Source organism: Lissotriton vulgaris, chromosome 1_2 (genome assembly GCF_964263255.1).
Source record: "Lissotriton vulgaris chromosome 1_2, aLisVul1.2, whole genome shotgun sequence".
NCBI classification, from domain to species: Eukaryota; Metazoa; Chordata; class Amphibia; order Caudata; family Salamandridae; genus Lissotriton; species Lissotriton vulgaris.
In genome coordinates, this window is record NC_141686.1 from 168010296 (window position 1) to 168037825 (window position 27530).

The 27530-nt window shown below is 42.6% G+C and overlaps 1 protein-coding gene across 1 annotated transcript in view; it reads left to right on the top strand.

The window, feature by feature from the left end:
- The window catches only part of LOC147734766 (uncharacterized), a 225695-nt gene that overhangs the window by 168059 nt on the left and 30106 nt on the right, over positions 1–27530 (top strand). The window contains exons 17-19 of the mRNA XM_086953045.1: positions 8174–8323; positions 11136–11276; positions 11726–11875. Of these exons, the coding sequence (XP_086809171.1) occupies positions 8174–8323; positions 11136–11276; positions 11726–11875 (441 nt within the window). The remainder of the gene's footprint in view (positions 1–8173; positions 8324–11135; positions 11277–11725; positions 11876–27530) is intronic.

The window sequence follows — 27530 nt, forward strand, 5'->3', positions numbered from 1 at the left end:
GAACAAGATTGTTATGGGCAAAGGAAGCTATTTACTCCTGCTTAATGGTCCCTTGTGATGATACAGCACACAATGCCACTGTTATTGAGGCGAGCTGGTTCTCCCTAAGCATGGGCGAATTTTGCGAATCTCGCGTTCGCGAATTTTGCGGATTTGCGAACTCGCAATTCGCAAAATCCGCGAATTCTCGCGAATTTGCGGATTTTTTTTTGTGTGTTCGCGCGGGTTTCTGCCAGTTCGCGAGGGTTTTGTACAATTTCGCAAACGCGAACTTACCTGTCGGGTCGCAAGTTTCGCGAACTTGTTGTTTCTACATGTCCAGCCTGTTTGGGACACTCTTCTTCATCACTGCCACTCTCTGTCACCACTGCCACTCTCTGACTACTCATGCCACACTCTGGCCCACCCATGCCACCCTCTGTTTCATCACAGCACCCTCTGGTTGTCCAGTCAGTGTACATTATTGTGGCAACGCAAGCACACCTTCCCTGCCTCAAGTGACCTGAATTAATTTGGGGCTGATTAATGTGTCACAGAATATTTTTTTAGCTGGCACCTGCTTCCTTAGTGCTTCCTGATTAGTGATCTTTTGCACTTGCTAAGTGCTTTCATTGTTGCAAAATTAGTTACAACACCTGCCCTGCCCCAACTGACAATAATGAATTAGGGGCTGATTAATGGATTTGAACTTCCAGCCTGGCTCCTGCTTGTCTCCCTTAGCTGTAATTCAAGACCTTTGTGGCATATGTGTAACTATTCTGAGGTTCAGAGCAGGGTCACATAATAGTTGCAACTGGCAACTGAACTCTGGAGGGGCCCCTCAGGAAGCACTACAGGAAATGGCTACTAATGATGAGCCTGAACTTTTGAACCTGGTAAGTAGTTTCAGTTTTGCTAAAATCGTATTTCTGCAATTTTGCGCTTATTCGCGGGGCCCGAAGTTGTACTGGGAAGCCGCGAACTCACGCGAACAGTGCGAGCAAGCCATAAAATCCGCTGCTCGCGGATTTGCGGATTTTGCGGGAGATTCGCGAATCTCGCGGATTGCGAATTTACCGAAAATCCGCAAAATCCGCGAGCGAAACGGATTTTCCGCCCATGCTTAGTTCTCGTTCTTGTGATCTTTACTGAATTCATAAAACTAAATTATCCAGCCAAAGTGTACTTTAACAAGATGTATATTTTCTGATCTATCATTATTTGATCCCTTTATAAAAGGAAAAAAAGAAAATAATTGATAACCATTGATCTCTTTAACCAGAGACATATTGAAGTTGAAAGGAACACTGCACCTTTAAGGTAGTAGGCAGTCCTGCTTTACTACAATGACTTGTGCTTGCTTCATTTCATTTGAACCAGAAGACTGCTGATCTTATTGACTATTGACAGCCCTAAGATTTAATTGAAGAGGCAGCAGACAAGCAGTAGGATGGCAACCTGATTCAGGACTGATACATTTAGCCAAGGTTTGCTTAAGAGACTTGCACCATTCAGACATCCACCCCGGAGTCCCAGTCTAGAAAGTAGTGTCTAGTACGCAGAGAATTAGATCTCAGGATGAATGCTTTGCTGCAACTGAAATGGCCACATTTCTTGACAAAGCTGTAGTGACTGATTTTGCCTTTGTAGAAATTACCTTGATTTGCCCTGAAAACGGCTTGTTAACTTCCTGGCTGAATAACCATCTCACAAAATAGTCAGACCTGTACTGCGTTTCCCAAGGGATCTCTTTCTGGATTTATGGCCACCCTTTCAGTAGTGTCTCTCTATTAAACTTCTCCTTCTGATTGTTGGGTAATGATGGGACATTATTTCCAGGGGCTGTCTGGACTTGTTTGCTGATCCAATTCCCTACAGGGGACTTCATTGACCTGGAGCTTTGCTAACCTATTACAACTTCCGGTGTAGGTCTGGAGAATCAGTGGCCTGTAGAGTATTTAAACCACTTCCTTTTGCTACTGGCTCTCATCTTGCGTTTAGTATTTGTGATTACCCTTTTTAGAACAATATTTGTCTCAATCAGCTTCCATCGTATGGCCAAAGGACAGCGAGTTCTCTCCCCAAATATGGGAATAAGCATGTCTGGATGCCGAATGAGCCACCAGATGGTACACTTACAGAGCCGAAATCTCTATATGCTGAGGCGGGTGGTCACCCAAGGACCTCTCTTGGGGTCCAATGCAACTGGTCAACCCAGTTAGTGAGTTGTGGAACCCATGTAGCACCTGTATCCCTAAGGGAAAGTGGACTGAGCATGCGTGTGGGAGGAGGCAGATAATTTCAGGGCCTTTGGTGAAGACTCTTGTGCCAGTTTGTCATCTACAACAATCTTCCAGTACATTAAATAAATGCCACCTCTCCAAGAATCCCAGAGGATAAACAGAACAAGGGTGTTCTCTGTAGCTACTAGGGTATGGGTTTTTTGGTGTACCTCAATTACCTTAAACAGGGATCCTGATCTGGGAACCTCACAAGATCTTCAACAAGTCCCATGAAAGAACAGGAGGAATGTCTTGGTTGTTCAAAGAGTGTTGCTCTGTGGAAGATGGTTAGTCACAGAAAGAAGATGATTGAGGCCGCAGTGTGTGAGACTGGTCTTATCTCCAAATGCTTTTCGATGTATGTACCCCCAGGAGACAAAGAGGATTTCATTAGGGTTTACATTGTGTTTAGTTTGAGTTTTTCTGGCTGGTGATGTTTAATAAGATGTGGCCAAAGTTCCAAGGCTGTCACAAACCTCATAAACAGGGTCAGCCCCAGGTTGGCAGCTTAATATTGATTAAGGAGGATTGATGAGATTGCCTTGCAGTTAATAAAGAACTCACACATTCTCATGAATTTGTACTTACTCAATTTATACATTATACAATGTTATTATTTTATTGTATACTCGTGATATTGTCTAGTAACTAAAAGATAGGTTGACATGGTGAGATTTTTGGGTAAGCTTTTGTAATGATATAGCTTGTGCCTGTAGCCATTCTGCAGAGAAGGAATGAAAGTCATAAAGTGGCTATCCTGGTACAGATTCCTAAACGTTTTCCACCAATGGCCGCACTGGTTTCCTTGCTGATAGGTACAATTATAATCTATGGCAGATTCTTATTTCTCCTATAATATATCATACTCAAAGAAGCAGAAGCAGCTGGGACCTAGGTTGTGTTGAAGATGTGAGATGTTGCCTTTGTTGTTTTGTCAGCTTCCTGTCCATGGCTTTAGTTTTTGTCTTCTGAGACATTGCGTTGCTTCTTCCTGTAGTAAAACCGAGCTTTCTTCAGGGCTACAGACTTCTTCTCTGCACCAGGACAATTGGTAACCAAACTAGAGATACAATTAGAGTGGCTTTACAACATCTACACTATTTCATTGTGTTCATGTGCTTTGGTATTGTCAATCAAGGTACGCACTATTCAATTCCCGCACTTGAAAAGTCCCAACACAGAAGGAGACCCCAGACAGAGGAGTCTATTAGCTTGATGTTACCAGTATTATCCAACGGCTTTTAATGTTGCTTCCTCTCCTAGAGGTGCTCAAAGGGTATTTGAGTGCAAAGATCCATGTGCCTAAAAGATTTCTATATTTTCTATCACCTTCATTGTTCTGTTGGTATGTGGCTAAAGGTGATAACACTATTTTATTTATCCTTCTTTGGTTTCAAATTAGTGAATTCTCCCAGTGGGTGACACCATGCTTTTTTATTCACATGTCTAATCTGTTTTCTGGCCCTACGTTTGGTACTCAAGACTTCTGCCTCCTTGAAGTAATGAACAGTGAAGGTCGGATTGTCAAAAGTAACTTACACTTTTGAGTAAGTTTACACTTTTGCATCAGTTCACTACTTTTCAGTATTTTCAAACTGTAATGTACAGCATTTTACATTTTTGTAGTAACTTACACTTTTGTAGTAAGTCCAGCACTACACATGCCAACCACCAGGACCGTATCATCCTTCCATAGAAAATAATGGAGATTGGGACTTCATACAAAAGTGTAGGTTACTACAAAAGCGTAAATTACGGCAAAAGTGCAGTTTATCTACACTGAAAAGTAGTAAACTTAAAAGTGTAAGTTTCTATAAAAGTGCAGTTTGTGAATAGCACGTTGTGGTACTAATGCAGTACTACAAAATGTACTTCAAAGTTCAGCTTGTGAATCAGGCTCTGGGTTTACAACTGTGCCACAACTGGAGGAACTGGCCAAATAGTAGGCCATCTTTAGGGCTCTGGGTGATGCCTGTCATATTGTAACAGGGGGTTAGGTTCAGTTGATGTTCCTAAAAGAGATCTACAAATAGAACGATCAACTAATTTAACTATCCGATCTAAGTAATTAATTGCCTTGTTGTTATAGCTATCTGTGGATCTAAAGTCTAAACTAGTTTCCTCTAACCAGCACATGACATTCTGAAGCTCTGCAATGTTATTTCTGAAAGGTTTGACTGGTAGCGACAGAGAGATATGAAGTTTCAAAAGATACTGTCTCAGAATATTGTTATCAGAATGTGGCCTAACATGTAAATCATGTCCTAAATATCATTCACAAAAATATTACCCCTTTGGAGTTAATGAAGGAGAATGTGCGACCAATGGGACGATATTTTTGTATTAGAACACAATATTTATGTCAGTAGATATTTCTGATGACTTTTTGACATCCAACCTTTACCACAGGATCAACCAACAGCTAAGCAAAGACCCGTCTGACTCTTGTGAATAGGCAGAACGGTTGGCAAACACTAAAAGATCAGGGCTAGAATTAAATAAGTAATATACATGTCTGACCACTTATTGTATGACGGGAAACAGCCATTACATAGCATGCGTTACAACCCATGCGATTACAACATGGTCTTTACAACAACCGCGTTGTTACTTCGCAGTACATTACAACGCAAGTCGTTCTATTGACTTGCTATAGGGGGCACGCTAACCTAAGGAATAGTATAATTTTCTATTCCAGCACCTTCCTTACTGTTGCGCACACTGGAGTTGGAATAGTAAATTATACTATCCCTAAATCCAGTGCGCCCCCTACAGCAAGTCCATGTAACGACGTGCTTTGTAATGTACTGCGATGTAAAGTGCTATATTCGCTTGTGACTGCTATCTGACTCGTGCACCATTTTTTGTATATACCTAATTAACTTGGTTAATCACCCCAGCACAGAGCTCACTATACTTGCACTGATAATCATTGATCAGACATACAGTATTATTTGCTATGGTTTGAGAGGTTTCACTGTCAAAATGTTCTACTCTACATTCATTGTCTCTAAACTAATCGAGGGCCAGATGTACGACCTGTTTTTGTATGCGTAAACGGGTTTGCGAACCTGTTTGCACATGAAAAAACCTATTAGGCCATGTACATAGCCTATTTATCGAGTCGCAATTTTTTGTGACTCGCTAAATAGGTTTTGTATAGCATTTTATGACCCTAGTGTAATTTTCCCGAGTCATGCCCATATATAGGTATAAATCACCTAGGGCTAGATGTAGGTAATTCTTATTTACCGACTCTAGAATACTGAATTTTATCGAATCGGTATTCTAGATTCGGTAAATGAGATGTAGTTAAAAATTCGGTATTTTTTACCAATTCTGTAGGATTCGGTAATTACCGAATCGGTATTTACCGATTCGGTAATTGTCATTGATTCCTATGGGCCTTGAGGCCCATAGGAATCAATGTTAATTACCGAATCGGTAAATACCGATTCGGTAAAAATACCGAATTTGCAAGGGGGACAGGGTGTCACTTTGACACCCTGTTGCACCCCAGATTCTGGCTTGTGTGCAATGTGACACACATACATGTCCTTAGGGCATGTATGTGTGCCACATGGCACAGGTGTACATGCACAGATGTGCATGTACACAGGAATTCGTTATTTACCACCAAATAGTATTTGGTGGTAAATAACGAATCAGTAAGGGTCTGTGGCACTGATTACAGTGCCACCTACATGTAGATTTTCCGATTTGTTAAATATACCGATTCGGTATTTTACCGAATCGGTAAATTTACAGATTCGGTAAATATACCGATTTGTCAAATTTTCAGGCCCCTACATCTCCATCTGCAAATACCGGTCGGTAACTGCCGAAATCGGCCGTTACCGACCGGTATTTGCCGTCCTACATCGGGCCCTTAGTCCTTATATAGGCATAGAAACCATAACCATATTTAGACATTAATCATGCAGTCCAAATACGGCATGGCTACTTCCATAGTTCCGAAAATCCACAACGATTTCTTGGAAAACTCGGCTTCAGCAGTTAGGGACTTCCCCTTGCTTGAATATTGATTTGTCCAAGAAGTCATGGAGTTTTTAAAGAACTGAGACTCTTTGATAACATTATTATGTCCACCTTTAAGTCAAACTCGGCACCTTCAAGGTATAAATATGCCCACACTTGCCATAGCAAACACACAGTGGTTTAGAGCAGTTCGACTATCTACTTGCCCGACGCATCCTGCTACAGCAAGTGCCGAAGGAAGCCGACCCTCCAGCAGACGCACTGAGAGAGACGCTGTCTTTTCTCTTGCCGAGAAATCCAGCTCCATTGTTTCTAAGCTACCCTTGCGGGTTGTTGGGAAATTGAGTCCTGAGACTGAACTTCATTCTAAACCAAGGTACGCAGCTGATTAGACCCTAAGAGAAATCTTGGATAGATTATTGGCAAAAAGAATACTAAACTTATGCTACACCACACTTACTTCTTCCCTCGTACTAGACTTAGATTAGGTACATCGGGGTAGGTGGATTTTAGAAGCAACAATGGAAATGGACCAATCTGAAGTTTTGCTCCTCCTATAACAAAAAAACCCTAAAGAATCCAACCAATCAATCAGGCGTTTGTTAAGTGCGACTACTCACCCATAAGGGTCTCAAGGCACTGGGTGGGGTGTTAGAAGGCTCTCCAGTCCATCAAGAGGGGGGGGTCTGTTGAAGAGCCAGGTTTTGAGGTTTCTTGCGAAGATGGGGAGCGATGTTGTCTGTCTGAGTTGGAGTGGCAGGGCGTTCCAGGCTGGGGCTGCGAGGAAGGAGAAGGAGCCGCCTCCCGATCTGGTCTTTCTGGTGTGGGGGACCACAGCGTAGGAGAGCTGGGCAGATCATAGGTTCCTCTGGGGTGCGTAGAATGTGAGTCGGCTGTTCAGGTATGCTGGTCCGGTGTCGTGGAGGGCCTTTTGGGCGTGGGTGAGCATCCTGAAAGTGACTCTAGCAAGTGGAGTGTGCACAGGTGCTGGGAGATGTGGCAGTGTCTTGGCAGATCGAAGGCCAATCTTGCGGCAGCGTTCTGGATGTTCTGTAGCTTGCGGGTGAGGTTTTTGTTTCTTGCGGCGTACAGTGCATTGCCGTAGTCGAGTCTGCTGGTGACCAGGGCGTGAGTGATGGTCTTTCTGTGTTTGAGGGGAGTCCATTTGAAGGTCTTACGTAGGTGGCGGAGGGTGTGGAAGCAGGAGGACGAGACGGAGTTGATCTGGTGGTCCATTTTGAGCTCCGAGTCCAGGATGATTCCCAGGTTGCGTGCGTGGTCCGTGGGGGTGGGTGGGCTTCCGAGGACGGGGGGGCCTCCGAGGACGGGGGGGCCACCAGGTTTTGTTCCATGCATTGGGGTTTGAGCCCATGATGAGTACTTCTGTTTTGTCTGTGTTTAGTTGTAGGTAGCTGCTTTTCATCCAGGTTTCTCTCTGTTGTTTTGAGTCTCTCTAATTTGTGTTATAGAGTAGGTATTAAGGCGGCTTTGGAGATAGAGTTAAAGTCAGTGTTACTTTGGGTGATGGCTCCTGCACTGCTAGTTCTTCATAATGGAACTGTCGCAATGGATTTGTTAAAGCAACAACATAATATTAATCCACATTTTCCCTATATAATAGTCTTCAAAGCTGGTTCTCCTTAAAAATGTTTCCAGGCCCACATGCTTCTAGCTCTAGCTGTGGTAAATGATACAGAACTGATAGATGCAGAAGATTTTGCAGGTGGGTTGGCTGAAGGGGTTGTAAAGTAGTTCTGGCTGTAGGGGCGGAGTAGGGCAATGTACAGTTGGGATGACGTAGTTGCGCTATCCTATCTGTAGGAGGGGGTGTACAAGCGTAGACCGTGGCTGGTTGGTCAGATTTTACCTTGTGTATCTAAGCACTCACTGGTTCATGTTCTTGCATTTTACAGGAGATGCTGAGGGACAGAAGATGGAGCCCACATCACCAGTTCCAGAACGAGTCCCAGGATCTGGACAGAAACCAGACTCAGCATCACCCTTCAAAGTCTAAAGCTACCCAAGGATTAGGCAAGATGTCCCAGGAAATGGAGATGGCAAGTGTAAGAGACAGAAGCCAATGGTAGCAAAGACAGACATAGCCATGTTTTATTCTAACAATGTTATTTGTGACTATGACACTTTGCTATAGAGAGTGTCAAGTGCTCTTTGTGTGGAATGGAGTATGAGCAGGGAGTAACAGTGGTGCAGAAGCACTGAATGTGGGTAATGGTGCAGTCCTGGCTGTGGGGGCTGGAAGCAGTGGGAGCAGGAAAAGGTATGAGGGCTGTCTGTGGAGGTGGATGTAGCACCTAAGCATGGGCGAATTTTGCGAATCTCGCGTTCGCGAATTTTGCGGATTTGCGAACTCGCAATCCGCAAAATCCGCGAATTCTCGCGAATTTGCGGATTTTTTTTTTGTGTGTTTGCACGGGTTTCTGCCAGTTCGCGAGGGTTTTTTACAATGTCGCAAATTGCGAACTTACCTGTCGGGTCGCAAGTTTCGCGAACTTGTTGTTTCTACGTGTCCAGCCTGTTTGGGACACTCTTCTTCATCACTGCCACTCTCTGTCACCACTGCCACTCTCTGACTACTCATGCCACCCTCTGGCCCACCCATGCCACCCTCTGTTTCATCACAGCACCCTCTGGTTGTCCAGTCAGTGTACATTATTGTGGCAACGCAAGCACACCTTCCCTGCCTCAAGTGACCTGAATTAATTTGGGGCTGATTAATGTGTCACAGAATATTTTTTTAGCTGGCACCTGCTTCCTTAGTGCTTCCTGATTAGTGATCTTTTGCACTTGCTAAGTGCTTTCATTGTTGCAAAATTAGTTACAACACCTGCCCTGCCCCAACTGACAATAATGCATTAGGGGCTGATTAATGGATTTGAACTTCCAGCCTGGCTCCTGCTTGTCTCCCTTAGCTGTAATTCAGGACCTTTGTGGCATATGTGTAACTATTCTGAGGTTCAGAGCAGGGTCACATAATAGTTTCAACTGGCAACTGAACTCTGGAGGGGCCCCTCAGGAAGCACTACAGGAAATGGCTACTAATGATGAGCCTGAACTTTTGAACCTGGTAAGTAGTTACTTTCAGTTTTGCTAAGATCGTATTTCTGCAATTTTGCACTTATTCGCGGGGCGCGAACTCATGCGAACAGTGCGAACAGTGCGTGCAAAATCCGCTGCTCGCGGATTTGCGGATTTTGCGGGAGATTCGCGAATCTCGCGGATTGCGAATTTTACCGAAAATCCGCGAGCGAAACGGATTTTCCGCCCATGCTTAGTAGCACCACTGGTTGTGGCGATCATTATATGAATGCTGTCTATGGGTGGTGATATGACGTCACTGTAGTGGCAGTGTAGGAGTACAAGCTGTAGTGGATGCTCAGCAGTGCTTGCTGCATGTGGTGATGTATGGTCATTATCTGTGTGGGTTTGGTAGGAGAGCTGACACCAGTGGTTGTTTCAGGAAAGCTGGCTGAGGGTAGTGATGTATGGCCACTGTGGGGGGGCTGGTGGCTCAGTGGACTAATGCATCCACTGCAGGGGCCTGTGTTTGACCTCATGGTCACAGTTTCAAATCTTGATGGGTCCACTCAGCCTTTCATCCATTTGAGGTCGATAAAATGAGTACCATTGAGTTGGATAACAATATACATTTGTTATTTCAGAAGCAAGATGCCCCGTTGCTGGGGTGAACGTGCGCTTTACAAATACACCTGTTATGTTATGTTATGTTATTGTACGAATGCAAACTGTAGTGGATGCTCAGGAATTCTTGCTGCTTATGGTGATACTTGGTCACTCTTTGCTGGCTGAAGTGGATGTATCAGGAATGCTAGCTCTGGGGCATATGATGTGTGGAAGTGACCATACATATTACATTTTGGGAAGCCCTTCTACACCACTCTTAAAGCGATTTTACGTCATACCCTAAAGCCAGGGTTGGTGCAGGAATGTGGGTTATATTGAGAGTTATTGGAGCAAAAGCTGTGGGGAATTATGTATTCTCATTGGCTTTAGCAGTGGTGTAGAAGCTTTTGCAGAGGCAGTTCTTGTACCGTCACTGACAGGAAGAAGCAGTGAAGTTGTACTGACTGACTTAAGACTCAGGGCCATAATTACAGTTGCAACGGAGTAACCAGTCCACGAAATCCTCTGTCAGCCCACCTCATTTACGTTTTCAGTCAATGAAGCCCTTGTTGACCCTGTCAATGGAAAACTTCCTCTGACTACCAAATGGAGTAGGGGCCATTCGAGGAAGCACATGACAGTGCTTGCCCTATTTATGGTGGACGGTGTAATATATATTTTTTCTTATACACCACTGCCAGGCTGGGTGTATGCTCTAAAAATTATGGCTGTAGCCGATGATATAAAAACGCTGAATAGGAGATGAAATGAAATGAAATGAATTCGTACTTGTATAGCCCACTTATACCCTGAGGCGTATTGGCGCTGTACGCATACCGCTGTGGAACCCTTCCTGGCTTTTCCCTGTGAAATACCCACTCCTGTGCACCCCCAAGTTGAAGCCAGGCATCCCAGCGCTGTTGGGGCTGTTGTGGAGATTAAGCAAGCTATTGCCCAGAGTTGCAGAGTGGGACCCATGATTAGAATAGGCACCAAGGCGAGAAATATCAGGTCTGAGGAAATTGAGCCCAAGACCCGCCGAGGCGGGAATTGAACCCTGGTCCCGGGCCAGACCTCTGCATCAGGGTCTGCCGCTCTAACCATTGAGCCACACTTCTCCAAATGTTGAAGTCATACCCATGACTAATGGTGTAAATGCTGACAGTGCACGATCTGTGCGGGCTGGTGCGAAATATGTCACCACTCACTGATATTAACCTTTTTATTTTGTAGGAAATGTTAAGGGGCAGGAGGAAGAGCCCACAGTACAAGTCTGACATCAAGAATGGGGACCAAGAAGACAACCAGGGTCATTCAAAACATAAAAGCCCGAGAGGAAGTGGTCTGTGGTCCCAGGAAATGGAGAACGTTAGTGTAAGAGAGCCGGCCAATTGTGACACAGAGGGATATGGCTGAGTGTGGATGCTGTCAATCATGACACTGCATCCTGTGGGAGAACAGCTAGGCAGAGGAATGCTAGGGGTTGGTGAATGCTTACATGGAATCCCACTGGCATTTCTGGTAAAAAGATGGTATAAAACAGCTGGCTATGGGTGATTTTGTGGGAGGTCTGCCTAAGGAGTGGAGCACTGATACATGATCTACAGGTTATATAGGAGCCTAAGCTTTTTGGAGCAGTGTGTGCCTTTAAGCTGTGGGTATGGTGTGGTAAAACTCTCTCTACAATATGGTGTAGAAACTCTGGTGGAACGAGCAGTGCACTGTCACTTGCTGGAGGAAATAGAATAGGACCACTGACTCTCATAGATCTGTTGCCACAGGTGTCCTCACCACTAAGAGTTCCTTATCCCTCTGTTTTACAGGAGATGTTGAGGAGCAGAAAGCAGAGTCCACAGCAGAGGTTTGAATCCGAGCCCCAAGTGACTGACAGGGAGCGAAGTCTGCTGTCCTCGTCAAAGTTGAAAACAATGCAAGGAAGTAAACACGTGCCCCAGGAAATGGAGCAAATCAATGTAAGACATCAAGACTACCTGTGGTGAAGAGGGAACTTCATGACGTAGGGGGGTTTTCACCCATCATTACAGAGCATTCACTGAGAAAGAGGAGTGTGTGTTTTGTGGCTGATGAATGTCACTAGGATATAACCCAGAAGTGTTGGCTAAAGATGTGGTGAAGAAGAGCTGGCTGGATGGTGGCGGCTAAGCTGCATCTATTTGGGGAGGTGTAGGATATTCAGTTGTGGGGATAGTGATGCTACACAGGGATACATGTAGAAGTGCTGGCTGTGTAGTAAGGAGTTGTCGAGATTAACCAGTGGATGTGGGTTAGTATCCATGGCTCTAAGTGAAGGTGTAGGGCCTCTGTCTGTGTGGACTGGTCTATTGTCACTGGCTGGAGAGAGTGGTGTAGGATCACTGACTGGTGACTCTGTCAGGGTGGCACTGCCTTCCTCTCCACTATAGTGATCCGTGTTCTTCTCTTTCACAGGAGATGAAGAGAAGTACAAAGCAGAGTCCACTGCAGAGGTTTAACCCCTTCGACACTCATGACGAGCTCAGCTCGTCATGATATAGCCCTCTCATACACTCATGACGAGCTGAGCTCGTCATGAACAATGGGATATGAGAAGAAGCAGCACAGCAGGGGAAAACCATTAGCAGCGATGGTGTTAAACCTGAGCCCCTGCTGACAGACAGGGATCACAGTCTGCATGCCTTGTCAAAACTTAAACCTACTCCAGGAAGTAAAGATATTTCCCAAGAAATGGAGCATTCAAGCGTAAGAGAAGATGTCCTTTTTCTGCCTTCCTCTTTGTTGCCTTAGCACACTGAGGGTATTTGGCCAAAGAGATAGAGAAGTTCTGGTTGTGAGACTGGTTCGGTAATTGGAATTGTGGAACGTGGTATGTGAAGGAAAAAATAGAAGCATATATATATATATATATATATATATATTCACTGAAAAAACCATAGGTTATAGACCATATATAGTTAGGAATTCGCATTTACAAAACCTTATTTTACTCACACAAAACCATTGAAATTCCATATATAGTTAGTTGCACTAACTATATATCGCGCACCCGCAATCCACTGCTGATGATGTCACATATTACATCATTCATGACATGGTCAGTGACATCACTGATGACATCACTGATGACATCACTGATGACATCTCAAATGACATCACTGATGACATCACTGATGACATCTCATTTGACATTACTGATCACATCACTGATGATATCATTCATGTGATAATACGATGAACCTCTTCAGACTCTAATATAACCTTAGATACAATCAGTGTAAACAGACACTCACAGACTGTCACTCATCCATGGAGTTACTCACACACCTAGTCAGTCATGCAAAGAATCAATCACACCTCCATTTCCTCAACTATACAGTTATACAAACTTTACTTATTCAAACATATACTAACACATATTTACTCTCTTATACAATCCCTGATACAAGTTCACAATGATCCATACAGCCACTCACAAATTCACTGGCTCTTATGCACAGTTATTTATATATGTCAACTCTCACATGTACTGTGTTTTACATATGTACTTACTTTGACATGTAGCACTGAGATATCCATTCACTCACCAATACACTCATGCACACAGTCAACCGCCCATACAGCTGTTTCCACATGCACTTTTGAAACCATACATCTAGTGAATCAACTGCTCACACATCTATGCACAGAGTCATACACCTCCCAGCCACCCACACACACACTCAGTCTCCCATACAAATACTTGGGCAACCAATCAATAACCCATATAGTTACTCATATAGCTACTTATCAACACATGCAACAGTTTACAGAACAACAGACATAATGATGCACAAATTAAGACAGTTTAGTCACTAACCCATGCACTCAGTGAGACACATTTAATCACTCACTCATACAGTCAGTCATGCACCTACTAAAACCTTCATCCAGACACTTATACATCCACTCATTCTTCAATATGTAAGACATATTTTAACTTTACAGAAACATACAGTCACTGGATGTTGTCATCAGTGATGTCATCAGTGATGTCATTTGAGATGTCATCAGTGATGTCATCAGTGATGTCACTGACCATGTCATGAATGATGTAATATGTGACATCATCAGCAGTGGATTGCGGGTGCGCGATATATAGTTAGTGCAACTAACTATATATGGAATTTCAATGGTTTTGTGTGAGTAAAATAAGGTTTTGTAAATGCGAATTCCTAACTATATATGGTCTATAACCTATGGTTTTTTCAGTGAATTTTCAAGGTTTTGTAAATGCTAATTCCTAACTATATATGGTCTATAACCTATGGTTTTTTCAGTGAATTTTCAAGGTTTTGTAAATGCTAATTCCTAACTATATATGGTCTATAGCCTATGGTTTTTTCAGTGAATATATATATATACATACATATATAAACATATATCATCTGTATATCTATATAAATACAAACATAAATGCATGCATACATATACTTATATGCATACAGATGCATGGTATTTACATGAAAGTTGAAAAAACACTAATAAAAGCAAAGCTAAAAAGCCACCTCATTACAAACAGAATGGCTTTAACTTAAACGAGGGCGAGATCTATTGCATTTTCAATGCTTGTTTACTTTGGTTCCATTAAGAAGGCATTCAGATGTGTCACACATTTGCCATAAATTCTGAATGTTAGCACTCTAGTTGCACATTAGATCACTGTAGTAAAGCTACTGCTCACCAGGGACGTCTGCTGCTGGTATTCAAAGTGCATGTTTCAGTCTGCATGTCAGAATTTTTTTAATGAAATAGAAGAGGATTTGAGAAGTCACTCAAAATGATCCCTAATTTTTCTTTCTGAAGCAGTAATCATACTTTCTATGGCAAAATTAACCCCCTCATGTTGTTCCTTTTTAAATTGAGTGTTTTCAGACTTACCACTTCATTCCAATCAAGATGGCTTCTGGTGTGCCATACTTTTGTCATAAGTAAGACTGTTAGCGCTCTAGTTGTTCTTTAGAACACTCTGGGACATTCTGTCATTGGGCTATACTTGGGGTACATCTGGGTGATATTTGGGCTACATTTAGGCTCTTTTGTCTCTGGTGGCCATCTTGGGAGACTGTATGTCAGAATGTTTTAATGAAATTGAAGAGGGTTTGAGAAGTCACTCAAAATGTGCCCTAATTTTTCTTTCTGCAGCACTAATCATAATTCATATGGCAAAATATACCCCCTCATTTTGTTCCTTTTTAAATTAAATGTTTTAAGAGTTACCACTTTATTCCAATCAAGATGGCTTCAGGTGTGCCATACCTTTGTAATAAGTAGGACTGTTAGCGCTCTAGTTGTTCTTTAGAACACTCTGGGACATTCTGTCATTGGGCTATACTTGAGCTACATCTGGGTGATATTTGGGCTACATTTGGGCTCTTTTGTCTCTGGTGGCCATTTTGGGAGACTGCATGTCAGAATTTTTTAATGAAATAGAAGAGGATTTGAAAAGTCACTCAAAATGTGCCCTAATTTTTCTTTCTGCAGCACTAATAATACCTTCTATTGCATAATATACCCCCTCATTTTGTTCCTTTTTAAATTAAATGTTTTAAGAGTTACCACTTTATTCCCATCACGATGGCTCCAGGTGTGCTATACCTTTGTAATAAGTAGGACTGTTAGCGCTCTAGTTGTTCTTTAGAACACTCTGGGACATTCTGTCATTGGGCTATTCTTGGGCTACATCTGGGTGATATTTGGGCTACATTTGGGCTCTTTTGTCTCTGGTGGCCATTTTGGGAGACTGCATGTCAGAATGTTTTAATGAAATAGAAAAGGATTTGAGAAGTCACTCAAAATGTGCCCTAATTTTTCATTCTGCAGCACTAATCATACTTTCTATGGCAAAATATACCCCCTCATGTTGTTTCTTTTTAAATTAAATGTTTTAAGAGTTACCACTTTATTCCAATCAAGATGGCTTCAGGTGTGCCATACCTTTGTAATAAGTAGGACTGTTAGCGCTCTAGTTGTTCTTTAGAACACTCTGGGACATTCTGTCATTGGGCTATACTTGGGCTACATCTGGGTGCTATTTGGGCTACATTTAGGCTCTTTTGTCTCTGGTGGCCATTTTGGGAGACTGCATGTCAGAATGTTTTAATGAAATAGAAAAGGATTTGAGAAGTCACTCCAAATGTGCCCTAATTTTTCATTCTGCAGCACTAATCATACTTTCTATGGCAAAATATACACCCTCATGTTGTTTCTTTTTAAACATAAATGTTTTAAGAGTTACCACTTTATTCCAATCAAGATGGCTTCAGGTGTGCCATACCTTTGTAATAAGTAGGAATGTTAGCGCTCTAGTTGTTCTTTAGAACACTCTAGGAGGCTGCAGTAGAACACAAAGGAATCAACTGACAGTCTCTGTCCTTGTTGGATGTACATGTTTTACTGAGAATGTCAGACTTCATTTTCACATGACTGAGAAAGATAATGTGAATTTACAGAAAATATGCTTTCAGTATAGATCCCCTTCCAAACCACTGTGGGAAAATCATGAGATATTAGTTTTCTTTCAAACAATATTCATGATATCACAGCAGAAGGTTTTTTCACATGGTAAAATCACCTTAGAACCCACCACAATTCCTAAAACGAGTATGGTACCATCAACAATGATTTATAATGTAACTAAAGTCCTAAAACCCTCTATTAACTACAATGCTTTTTAATGAGGTGCTATCATGTATATTGGTCCCAAGATGGCTGCCAACACTTCTTGGATGAAGTGCTGACAGCCAATCAGATCAGATGTGTGGTTAGGCTCCGCCCAGATATATATCTTTTTTTGAACCTAAATTACTCAAAATCCACTGGAGCACATATATTGAGACCTAGCAAAGGCACATCGGGCTAACAGTCCCTACAATTTTGCCAAGTTTCGTGCAAATCCATTCAGCCGTTCGAGCTAAAAGTGAGGCCAACCGCCCTATGGAAATTAACATCGGAAAAACGCGTTTTGGGACCCCCCTTTTTTCTCGGCCCCCCCTTGATGAAACCCCCCCCAAATTGTCAGGGGCTGCTCAGAAACAAAATGTTCCATTTTCCTGAAAATTTCAGCCGATTCCGTCCACAAACGCCAAAGTTATTAGACATAGAATTTTCAAAAATCCCATAGAGAAAAAATCCTAACTATATATACCTACTATATATATATATATATATATATATATATATATATATATATATATATATATATATATATATATATCCCATACCAGAAAAAAATTGCTGCACACTTCTTGGTACTTCACGCAGTTACTTTATTTTCAAACGTGAGATAACAACTCCTACGCATTTCGAACCGTAGTTCCTGTTCACGGTAGTATTAGTGGTTTCTACCTCTTCCATTTCTGTATTTATACCTATACACACCCATATCATTATCTGGGGCATGATGGAACATGTAGTTTTTTCGGTTTGGGGTAGCCTGATGCATTTTATTTTGCATTACACAGTATGGGTTTTGCATGTCAGCGAGGAATCGTTCATGTTACTGCATTGAAGCGTTCCCACATTTTACAGGGACAATCACGTTTTTGTAACGTTCGTGGTACACACGTGCGTGTTTAATCAAAACTCCATTTACCAGAGAAATGATTATAATGCGTAACTTTAGACATAATGTCAGTTTACAATTGAGGGCTGAGTGCCCTACGTCCCCGCTGTATGCAATGACCCATGTTCAGTGTATTATTATGGTCATTGGCTATACATTCCCATTATCAACAATAAGGACTAGTCTCTGGAAACAGCTAATTGCCAGTACATTTTCCGACTGTTTTGGAAAGATAGTTATCTTGTATAGCAGATATTCAGGCATTTGCAAGATTGGCAATTTACGCATTATTATAAATGAACATATAATTCTTCATCGCCGTTGAAATGAAGAAACCAGAATCCTGGCTTGACATGAGAAAATTAGGATTTAGTAAATGCTCAATTTGCAAGGCGTGCAAGATTGGACGAAACATCAAGAATCTAAAAGACCCTGAAGGGAAGAACTTTGTAATTAGGACGAGCATAACCTGTGAGTCATCGTTCGTCGCCTACATGCTGCAATGCTTCTGTGGCAAATCCTATATTGGAAGCACGACGTGTTCCCTCAAGACTACAATACTTCAACACATCCGTGCAATTCAGAATGGCGACCATTCATATGCCATTGCAAAACATATGACCAATCATGAAACAAAAACTTGGTTGAACATAAAATACTTTGGACTTGCAAGTATTCAACAGCATGAAAGAGGGGGAAACCGTATACAAAAATTGAGACGATTGGAATCGAAACTAATTATGAGGTTCAGAACCAAGCAGCCAGCTGGCCTCAACGGCGATGAAGAATTGCATGTTCATTTATAATAATGCGTAAATTGCCAATCTTGCAAATAATGGGAATGTATAGCCAATGACCATAATAATACACTGAACATGGGTCTTTGCATACAGCGGGGACGTAGGGCACTCAGCCCTCAATTGTAAACTGACCTTATGTCTAAAGTTACGTATTATAATCATTTCTCTGGTAAATGGAGTTTTGATTAAACACGCACGTGTGTACCACGAGCGTTACAAAATTGATTGTCCCTGTAAAATGTGGGAACGCTTCAATGCAGTTACATGAACGATTCCTCACTGACATGCAAAACCCGTACTGTGTAATACAAAATAAAATGCATCAGGCTACCCCAAACCGAAAAAACTACATGTTCCATCATGCCCCAGATAATGATATGGGTGTGTATAGGTATAAATACAGAAATGGAAGAGGGACAAACCACTAATACTACCGTGAACAGGAACTACGGTTCGAAACGCGTAGGAGTTGTTATCTCACGTTTGAAAATAAAGTAACTGCGTGAAGTACCAAGAAATGTGCAGCGATTATTTTCTGGTACGGGGTTAAACTGAGACACTGTCCTGGTCTCATCGCTAGCACCAACTGGATCGAGCTCCCGTTGCGACAGGATAAGTTGTTTGTATATATATATATATATATATATATATATATATATATATATATATATATATATATATATATATATATATATATATATATATATATATATATATATTACCTACTGGCGGTCGCCAGTAGGTATATATAGTTAGGATTTTTTCTCTATGGGATTTTTGAAAATTCTATGTCTAATAACTTTGGCGTTTGTGGACGGAATTGGCTGAAATTTTCAGGAAAATGGAACATTTTGTTTCTGAGCAGCCCCTGACAATTTGGGGGGGTTTCATCAAGGGGGGGCCGAGAAAAAAGGGGGGTCCCAAAACGCATTTTTCCCATGTTAATTTCCATAGGGCGGTTGGCCTCACTTTTAGCTCGAACGGCTGAATGGATTTGCACGAAACTTGGCAAAATTGTAGGGACTGTTAGCCTGATGTGCCTTTGCTAGGTCTCAATATATGTGCTCCAGTGGATTTTGAGTAATTTAGGTTCAAAAAAAGATATATATCTGGGCGGAGCCTAACCACACATCTGATCTGATTGGCTGTCAGCACTTCATCCAAGAAGTGTTGGCAGCCATCTTGGGACCAATATACATGATAGCACCTCATTAAAAAGCATTGTAGTTAATAGAGGGTTTTAGGACTTTAGTTACATTATCAATCATTTGTTGATGGTACCATACTCGTTTTAGGAATTGTGGTGGGTTCTAAGGTGATTTTACCATGTGAAAAAACCTTCTGCTGTGATATCATGAATATTGTTTGAAAGAAAACTAATATCTCATGATTTTCCCACAGTGGTTTGGAAGGGGATCTATAAGCTAAACTGAAAGCATATTTTCTGTAAATTCACATTATCTTTCTCAGTCATGTGAAAATGAAGTCTGACATTCTCAGTAAAACATGTACATCCAACAAGGACAGAGACTGTCAGTTGATTCCTTTGTGTTCTACTGCAGCCTCCTAGAGTGTTCTAAAGAACAACTAGAGCGCTAACAGTCCTACTTATTACAAAGGTATGGCACACCTGAAGCCATCTTGATTGGAATAAAGTGGTAACTCTTAAAACATTTAATTTAAAAAGAAACAACATGAAGGGGTATATTTTGCCATAGAAAGTATGATTAGTGCTGCAGAATGAAAAATTAGGGCACATTTTGAGTGACTTTTCAAATCCTTTTCTATTTCATTAAAACATTCTGACATGCAGTCTCCCAAAATGGCCACCAGAGACAAAAGAGCCCAAATGTAGCCCAAATATCACCCAGATGTAGCCCAAGTATAGCCCAATGACAGAATGTCCCAGAGTGTTCTAAAGAACAACTAGAGCGCTAACAGTCCTACTTATTACAAAGGTATGGCACACCTGAAGCCATCTTGATTGGAATAAAGTGGTAACTCTTAAAACATTTAATTTAAAAAGAAACAACATGAGGGGGTATATTTTGCCATAGAAAGTATGATTAGTGCTGCAGAATGAAAAATTAGGGCACATTTTGAGTGACTTCTCAAATCCTTTTCTATTTCATTAAAACATTCTGACATGCAGTCTCCCAAAATGGCCACCAGAGACAAAAGAGCCCAAATATAGCCCAAATATCACCCAGATGTAGCCCAAGTATAGCCCAATGACAGAATGTCCCAGAGTGTTCTAAAGAACAACTAGAGCGCTAACAGTCCTACTTATTACAAAGGTATAGCACACCTGGAGCCATCGTGATGGGAATAAAGTGGTAACTCTTAAGACATTTAATTTAAAAAGGAACAAAATGAGGGGGTATATTATGCAATAGAAGGTTTTATTAGTGCTGCAGAAAGAAAAATTAGGGCACATTTTGAGTGACTTTTCAAATCCTCTTCTATTTCATTAAAAAATTCTGACATGCAGTCTCCCAAAATGGCCACCAGAGACAAAAGAGCCCAAATGTAGCCCAAATATCACCCAGATGTAGCCCAAGTATAGCCCAATGACAGAATGTCCCAGAGTGTTCTAAAGAACAACTAGAGCGCTAACAGTCCTACTTATTACAAAGGTATGGCACACCTGAAGCCATCTTGATTGGAATAAAGTGGTAACTCTTAAAACATTTAATTTAAAAAGGAACAAAATGAGGGGGTATATTTTGCCATATGAATTATGATTAGTGCTGCAGAAAGAAAAATTAGGGCACATTTTGAGTGACTTCTCAAACCCTCTTCAATTTCATTAAAAAATTCTGACATAGTCTCGCAAGATGGCCACCAGAGACAAAAGAGCCTAAATGTAGCCCAAATATCACCCAGATGTACCCCAAGTATAGCCCAATGACAGAATGTCCCAGAGTGTTCTAAAGAACAACTAGAGCGCTAACAGTCTTACTTATGACAAAAGTATGGCACACCAGAAGCCATCTTGATTGGAATGAAGTGGTAAGTCTGAAAACACTCAATTTAAAAAGGAACAACATGAGGGGGTTAATTTTGCCATAGAAAGTATGATTAGTGCTTCAGAAAGAAAAATTAGGGATCATTTTGAGTGACTTCTCAAATCCTCTTCTATTTCATTAAAAAAATTCTGACATGCAGACTGAAACATGCACTTTGAATACCAGCAGCAGACGTCCCTGGTGAGCAGTAGCTTTACTACAGTGATCTAATGTGCAACTAGAGTGCTAACATTCAGAATTTATGGCAAATGTGTGACACATCTGAATGCCTTCTTGATGGAACCAAAGTAAACAAGCATTGAAAATGCAATAGATCTCGCCCTCATTTAAGTTAAAGCCATTCTGTTTGTAATGAGGTGGCTTTTTAGCTTTGCTTTTATTAGTGTTTTTTCAACTTTCATGTAAATAACGCACCGTTTTCACCAAATCGACTTTGCCCAAGCACACCCTTCCCTTCGGCCAACAAATCCCAAAAATTCGGCACACCTGCCGATCCACTCTCCCTATAGCTCACCCAAGCCCCGTCCCTCTAGCGCAACTGGAACACCCCAAATTCACCTTCTCCATGCGCACCAAAAACTCCCATTGAATAACATGACAATTCGCTACTCCGCACAAAAATTGCTCTTTAAAGCACTTCCACTGCTCCGATCCGCTTCAGACTTGGCTGGACACTAGTTCCAGCGATTCCCTAACATCTCACCAAAAATCAGCCCAATCCATCCACTGGAACGGGGACGAATTTCAACCCGAATACGCGCCCCCGCAAACACAAAAAAAGCCATAAAACGGCCAAATCTCGACCAAAAACCGCCAAAATCCCTCAAAACCTTGCCAACACCAATACGCACGAAACTGAACCGGCCCCTCAGCCCTAGGCTCCGGGAACCCTACTTAATTGACCCAAAAGCCCTAAAAAAGCAACATAATACACACGAAAACGCCCTAACAACCCTAAAATGCATATAAGTATATGTATGCATGCATTTATGTTTGTATTTATATGTAGATATACAGATGATATATGTTTATATATGTAAGGAAATATATATATTCACTGAAAAAACCATAGGCTATAGACCATATATAGTTAGGAATTAGCATTTACAAAACCATGAAAATTCACTGAAAAGACCATAGGTTATAGACCATATATAGTTAGGAATTAGCATTTACAAAACCTTGAAAATTCACTGAAAAAACCATAGGTTATAGACCATATATAGTTAGGAATTCGCATTTACAAAACCTTATTTTACTCACACAAAACCATTGAAATTCCATATATAGTTAGTTGCACTAACTATATATCGCGCACCCGCAATCCACTGCTGATGATGTCACATATTACATCATTCATGACATGGTCAGTGACATCACTGATGACATCACTGATGACATCTCAAATGACATCACTGATGACATCACTAATGACAACATCCAGTGACTGTATGTTTCTGTAAAGTTAAAATATGTCTTACATATTGAAGAATGAGTGGATGTATAAGTGTCTGGATGAAGGATTTAGTAGGTGCATGACTGACTGTATGAGTGAGTGATTAAATGTGTCTCACTGAGTGCATGGGTTAGTGACTAAACTGTCTTAATTTGTGCATCATTATGTCTGTTGTTCTGTAAACTGCTGCATGTGTTGATAAGTAGCTATATGAGTAACTATATGGGATATTGATTGGTTGCCCAAGTATTTGTATGGGATACTGAGTGTGTGTGTGGGTGGCTGAGAGGTGTATGACTCTGTGCATAGATGTGTGAGCAGTTGATTCACTAGATGTATGGTTTCAAAAGTGCATGTGGAAACAGCTGTATGGGCGGTTGACTGTGTGCATGAGTGTATTGGTGAGTGAATGGATATCTCAGTGCTACATGTCAAAGTAAGTACATATGTAAAACACAGTACATGTGAGAGTTGACATATATAAATAACTGTGCATAAGAGCCAGTGAATGTGTGAGTGGCTGTATGGATCATTGTGAACTTGTATCAGGGATTGTATAAGAGAGTTAATATGTGTTAGTATATGTTTGAATAAGTAAAGTTTGTATAACTGTATAGTTGAGGAAATGGAGGTGTGATTGATTCTTTGATTGACTGACTAGGTGTGTGAGTAACTCCATGGATGAGTGACAGTCTGTGAGTGTCTGTTTACACTGATTGTATCTAAGGTTATATTAGAGTCTGAAGAGGTTCATCGTATTATCACATGAATGATATCATCAGTGATGTGATCAGTAATGTCAAATGAGATGTCATCAGTGATGTCATCAGTGATGTCATTTGAGATGTCATCAGTGATGTCATTTGAGATGTCATCAGTGATGTCATCAGTGATGTCACTGACCATGTCATGAATGATGTAATATGTGACATCATCAGCAGTGGATTGCGGGTGCGCGATATATAGTTAGTGCAACTAACTATATATGGAATTTCAATGGTTTTGTGTGAGTAAAATAAGGTTTTGTAAATGCGAATTCCTAACTATATATGGTCTATAACCTATGGTTTTTTCAGTGAATATATATATATATATATATATATATATATATATATATATATATATATATATATATATATATTACCTACTGGCGGTAGCCAGTAGGTATATATAGTTAGAACCTATTTTCCATAGGAAATCACCAACATTCTATTGGGAATAACTTTGGCGCTGGTTGATGAATCTTCGCAAATTTCTCAAAGAAGATGGCTCGCTCCGCTCCTCTCCTTCCCTGAAAGTTTGGGGGGGATTAGTCAAGTGGGGGCTGAGAAAAAAGGGGGGTCCCAAAACGTGTTTTCCCCAATGTTAATTTCCATAGGACCTTTAGACACGGCTACAGCTTGAACCACTGAAGGGAATTACACCAAACTTGTCAAAATGGTAGTGTCTGGTACGCAGATCACGCTTTTGGTTAAATAGTGTAAATCCCTCCAGTAGTTCCTGAGAAAATTAGAAGAGAATCAAATTATATATCTGGGCGGAGCCTAACCACATATCTCATCGTGAGATCTGATTGGCTGTCAGCATCTCATCGTGAGATCTGATTGGCTGTCAGCAGTTCATCCAAGAAGTGTTGGCACCCCGCGAATTTTCGTTAAAATTTTTTTTGGGGGGGGGGTTGGGGGGCTTCTGTCTTTTATTTTATAATGTTTTTATTTTAATTTCGAGGGTGCCCACCCCTCGTTTTACCCCTGAGATCACCGCCGCGGCCCGAGCCGCCCCAAGATGGCCGCCGCCTGGTTGTGGGTGGGGCCGGGAGGACGTGGTTTCTGCTTCCCCCTGCCTGGGGGAAGCCTTCAATGTGCCCGTCCAGTCTCCCGTGCCGAGGGGGAGACCGGGTGATGTTGCCGGCTGGTGTGGGGCTCCCGTGTGCTGAGGGAGCCCCGGGAAAAGAGGAGACGCCGCCCGTACTGCAGCGGGCCCCTGTGGTATGTGCCTTTTGTGTGTGATGATTGAATGCTGTCCGTAACCGTAACCGTGCCATTGAGGAGACTCCAAGGCAGGCAGCCACGGGAAGTGGAATCGTTAAGCTGCAGCTGCAAACGTTGCATTTCAGGACCGGGCAGTTTTAGAAAACCCAGCAAACAAAAGAGGCGAAGGTGAGCTGACAGCCACTCCATTTGCTTTCATCCATCGAGGGCGCAGGCTAGCCGACGCGTCTGAATAATGATTTCTCTCCGAATTAGGGATAGAAATGTTCCAAGGCCCCTATACTAAATTCATAACCAAAAAAAGCTAAAATACTAGAGCGACAAAAATTGAATTTGGAATCTGCCCGAGTTCTTTTTTTCTCGTGGGGGTTCAGCCAGTTCCCTCTTCCCATTCACAATCCAGTTTTTCTACTGCACGATTTAGATGTAGTGCCTTGAACCCCGCCACAGGCACCCTTTTTCCGGCTTGTGTGTCATTCCGCCGAACCAATAGTCCGTCTCAGTTTTATGGAAACCCTCGAGTCTTTCCCAGAATGTCTTCCTGTAAAGAATATCATTTTTGTTATTGTTAGAGAATTGTTTCGATAACCGAGAGCCTCTCGGGCCGTACAGCGGCCTCGGGGGGCCCATGCAGTGCCGGAGAAGGGGAAAGCCGGGCAGGGGGTCCGGTTCCTCGTGCAGGACGCCGCATACATTGGTGTCCGGGGCAGCCATGGGGCGGTCACATCCATCTGTTTGTGGGAATGTGGAGGGTGCGTTGGGCTGGGGGCGGGGCGGCTGGAGAAAGTTGCTGGGCTGCCAACTTTGTACAGCGGGGGCAGCTACAACTTGGCCCGACTCCGCTTCCCTCCCTCGTGAGGAGAGCGGCCTCAGATTAACAGGGAGCGCCGAGCTCGAGCCGGGCCAAGGCTCTGGCATCCCCAGGGAGCCCGAGCTCGAGCCGAGCCAAGGCTCTGGCATCCCCGGGGAGCCCGAGCACGAGCCGAGCCAAGGCTCTGGCATCCACAGGGAGCCCGAGCACGAGCCAAGCCAAGGCTCTGGCATCCCCAGGGAGCCCGAGCACGAGCCGAGCCAAGGCTCTGGCATCCCCAGGGAGCCCGAGCACGAGCCGAGCCAAGGCTCTGGCATCCCCAGGAAGCCCGAGCACGAGCCGAGCCAAGGCTCTGGCATCCCCAGGGAGCCCGAGCTCGAGCCGAGCCAAGGCTCTGGTATCTCCAGGGAGCCCGAGCCGAGCCATAGAACTACGTGGCATGGCAACCATGCAACAAATATTGTGTAACAATGTGATAAAATATCTTCGACATAAAAAATAAGTGTATTTTTTTGACATGCGAAACCGAGTACGTCAGATATCAGGGCAGTGAGAGGCATTTATAAAAAGTCGAGGCATTTAAAGGTGAACTTAGAAACATTCCTGCCCAGCCACTACAGCGCCATTAGTGACCCCGAGGCAAGGCCACTGTATGTGCTACACCAAATAAAAATAAACACATGAAATAAATAAATAATAAAAACTCTGGACTATATCCTCACTCTACGTTATACTCGGAGCAACATTATAGTGTAACACACTCAAGTTAAGCACTCAGCCTAAACTCACGTTTCGAAAGTGCTCTCCTACGTGGTAATGAAGAAAGGAGGTTCAGTGAAATAAAATATTTGGCCAAGATCACACAGTTTGGTCAATTCGGAAGCTGGGAGTGATTCCCTCCCCATTCAGCCACAGATGTGCTCTTCTGTCTCCCAATGCATCATGGTCACTGCTTTGCACGTGTGGTGTGGTTCCAGTGGATGGATGCAGAGCCCATGTGAAAGCTCGGCTCGTTTTGGGCTTGGAAGTCCAAGAGGACCTCGAGCCGGCCAACAGCCACGCGCCAGGCTCATGCTAAACTCGAGCTTTCAGCATCCCCCCTCCTCACCCCCATCTCCATCCTATGCGCAAAAAGGCACGACTTCTGTTAGGGGCGCAACGGGTGAACGGTTCACCTCTCACACGCATGGGCAGTGCGCACTTCCGCAGGTGATACACCAGGGGACACATTTTCACACCTTTTAACACAAGACACCTCTGGGGCTCCAGTCTGTCTGCGCGTCATTTTCGAAATTGAGGAGTCTGATCGGCTTTCCAAAGATCACGGTGAAGACAGGGCCAGCTCAGCCATCCATCTTTCCCAGCTCTGTAACTTAAACACCATTAGATTGAGTAAAATTAGAGCAGGTACTCATAGCGCTTAGAAGCGACAGAAGTGTGATCGGAAGTGCTATATTCAAACTTATTGTTACTTTGACTTTCTAATTCTGGTTACCTTGGTGACACGGGCTTCTGGACACAGAGCACATACCACGCAAGGACCCTCCCCGCACAGGTGACTGGGGTCGAACGGGGGACAGTTTTTTTTCCAGCGAGCAGAGTCCAAAGCCCAGACTCACAATCACGGCACCGGGATCGAGTAGACTTATCTTGGGACGAGCGAACAGGAGCTGCAAGCTCTGTTGCACTGTGAGTAACTGATTTGACTTAAGCACATGTGCACATTCACCTAAAAAGAAGTGCACTTCAGTGTCAGTGGTAGCTGCAATTCTGTAATGTGGCTTTTTTCCCCTAGCCTTTATCCCTTCTTATTGTTTTTAATCATTCTTCTGTTTTTAAACTATGTCTTTAGGTTACAGTTAGTGAAAGTCCGTAGCACCCTTGCTTTACACCATTTAAAATCAATTGTTCTGTAATGTGTTAAAACTAAGAAGGGTTTCCAGA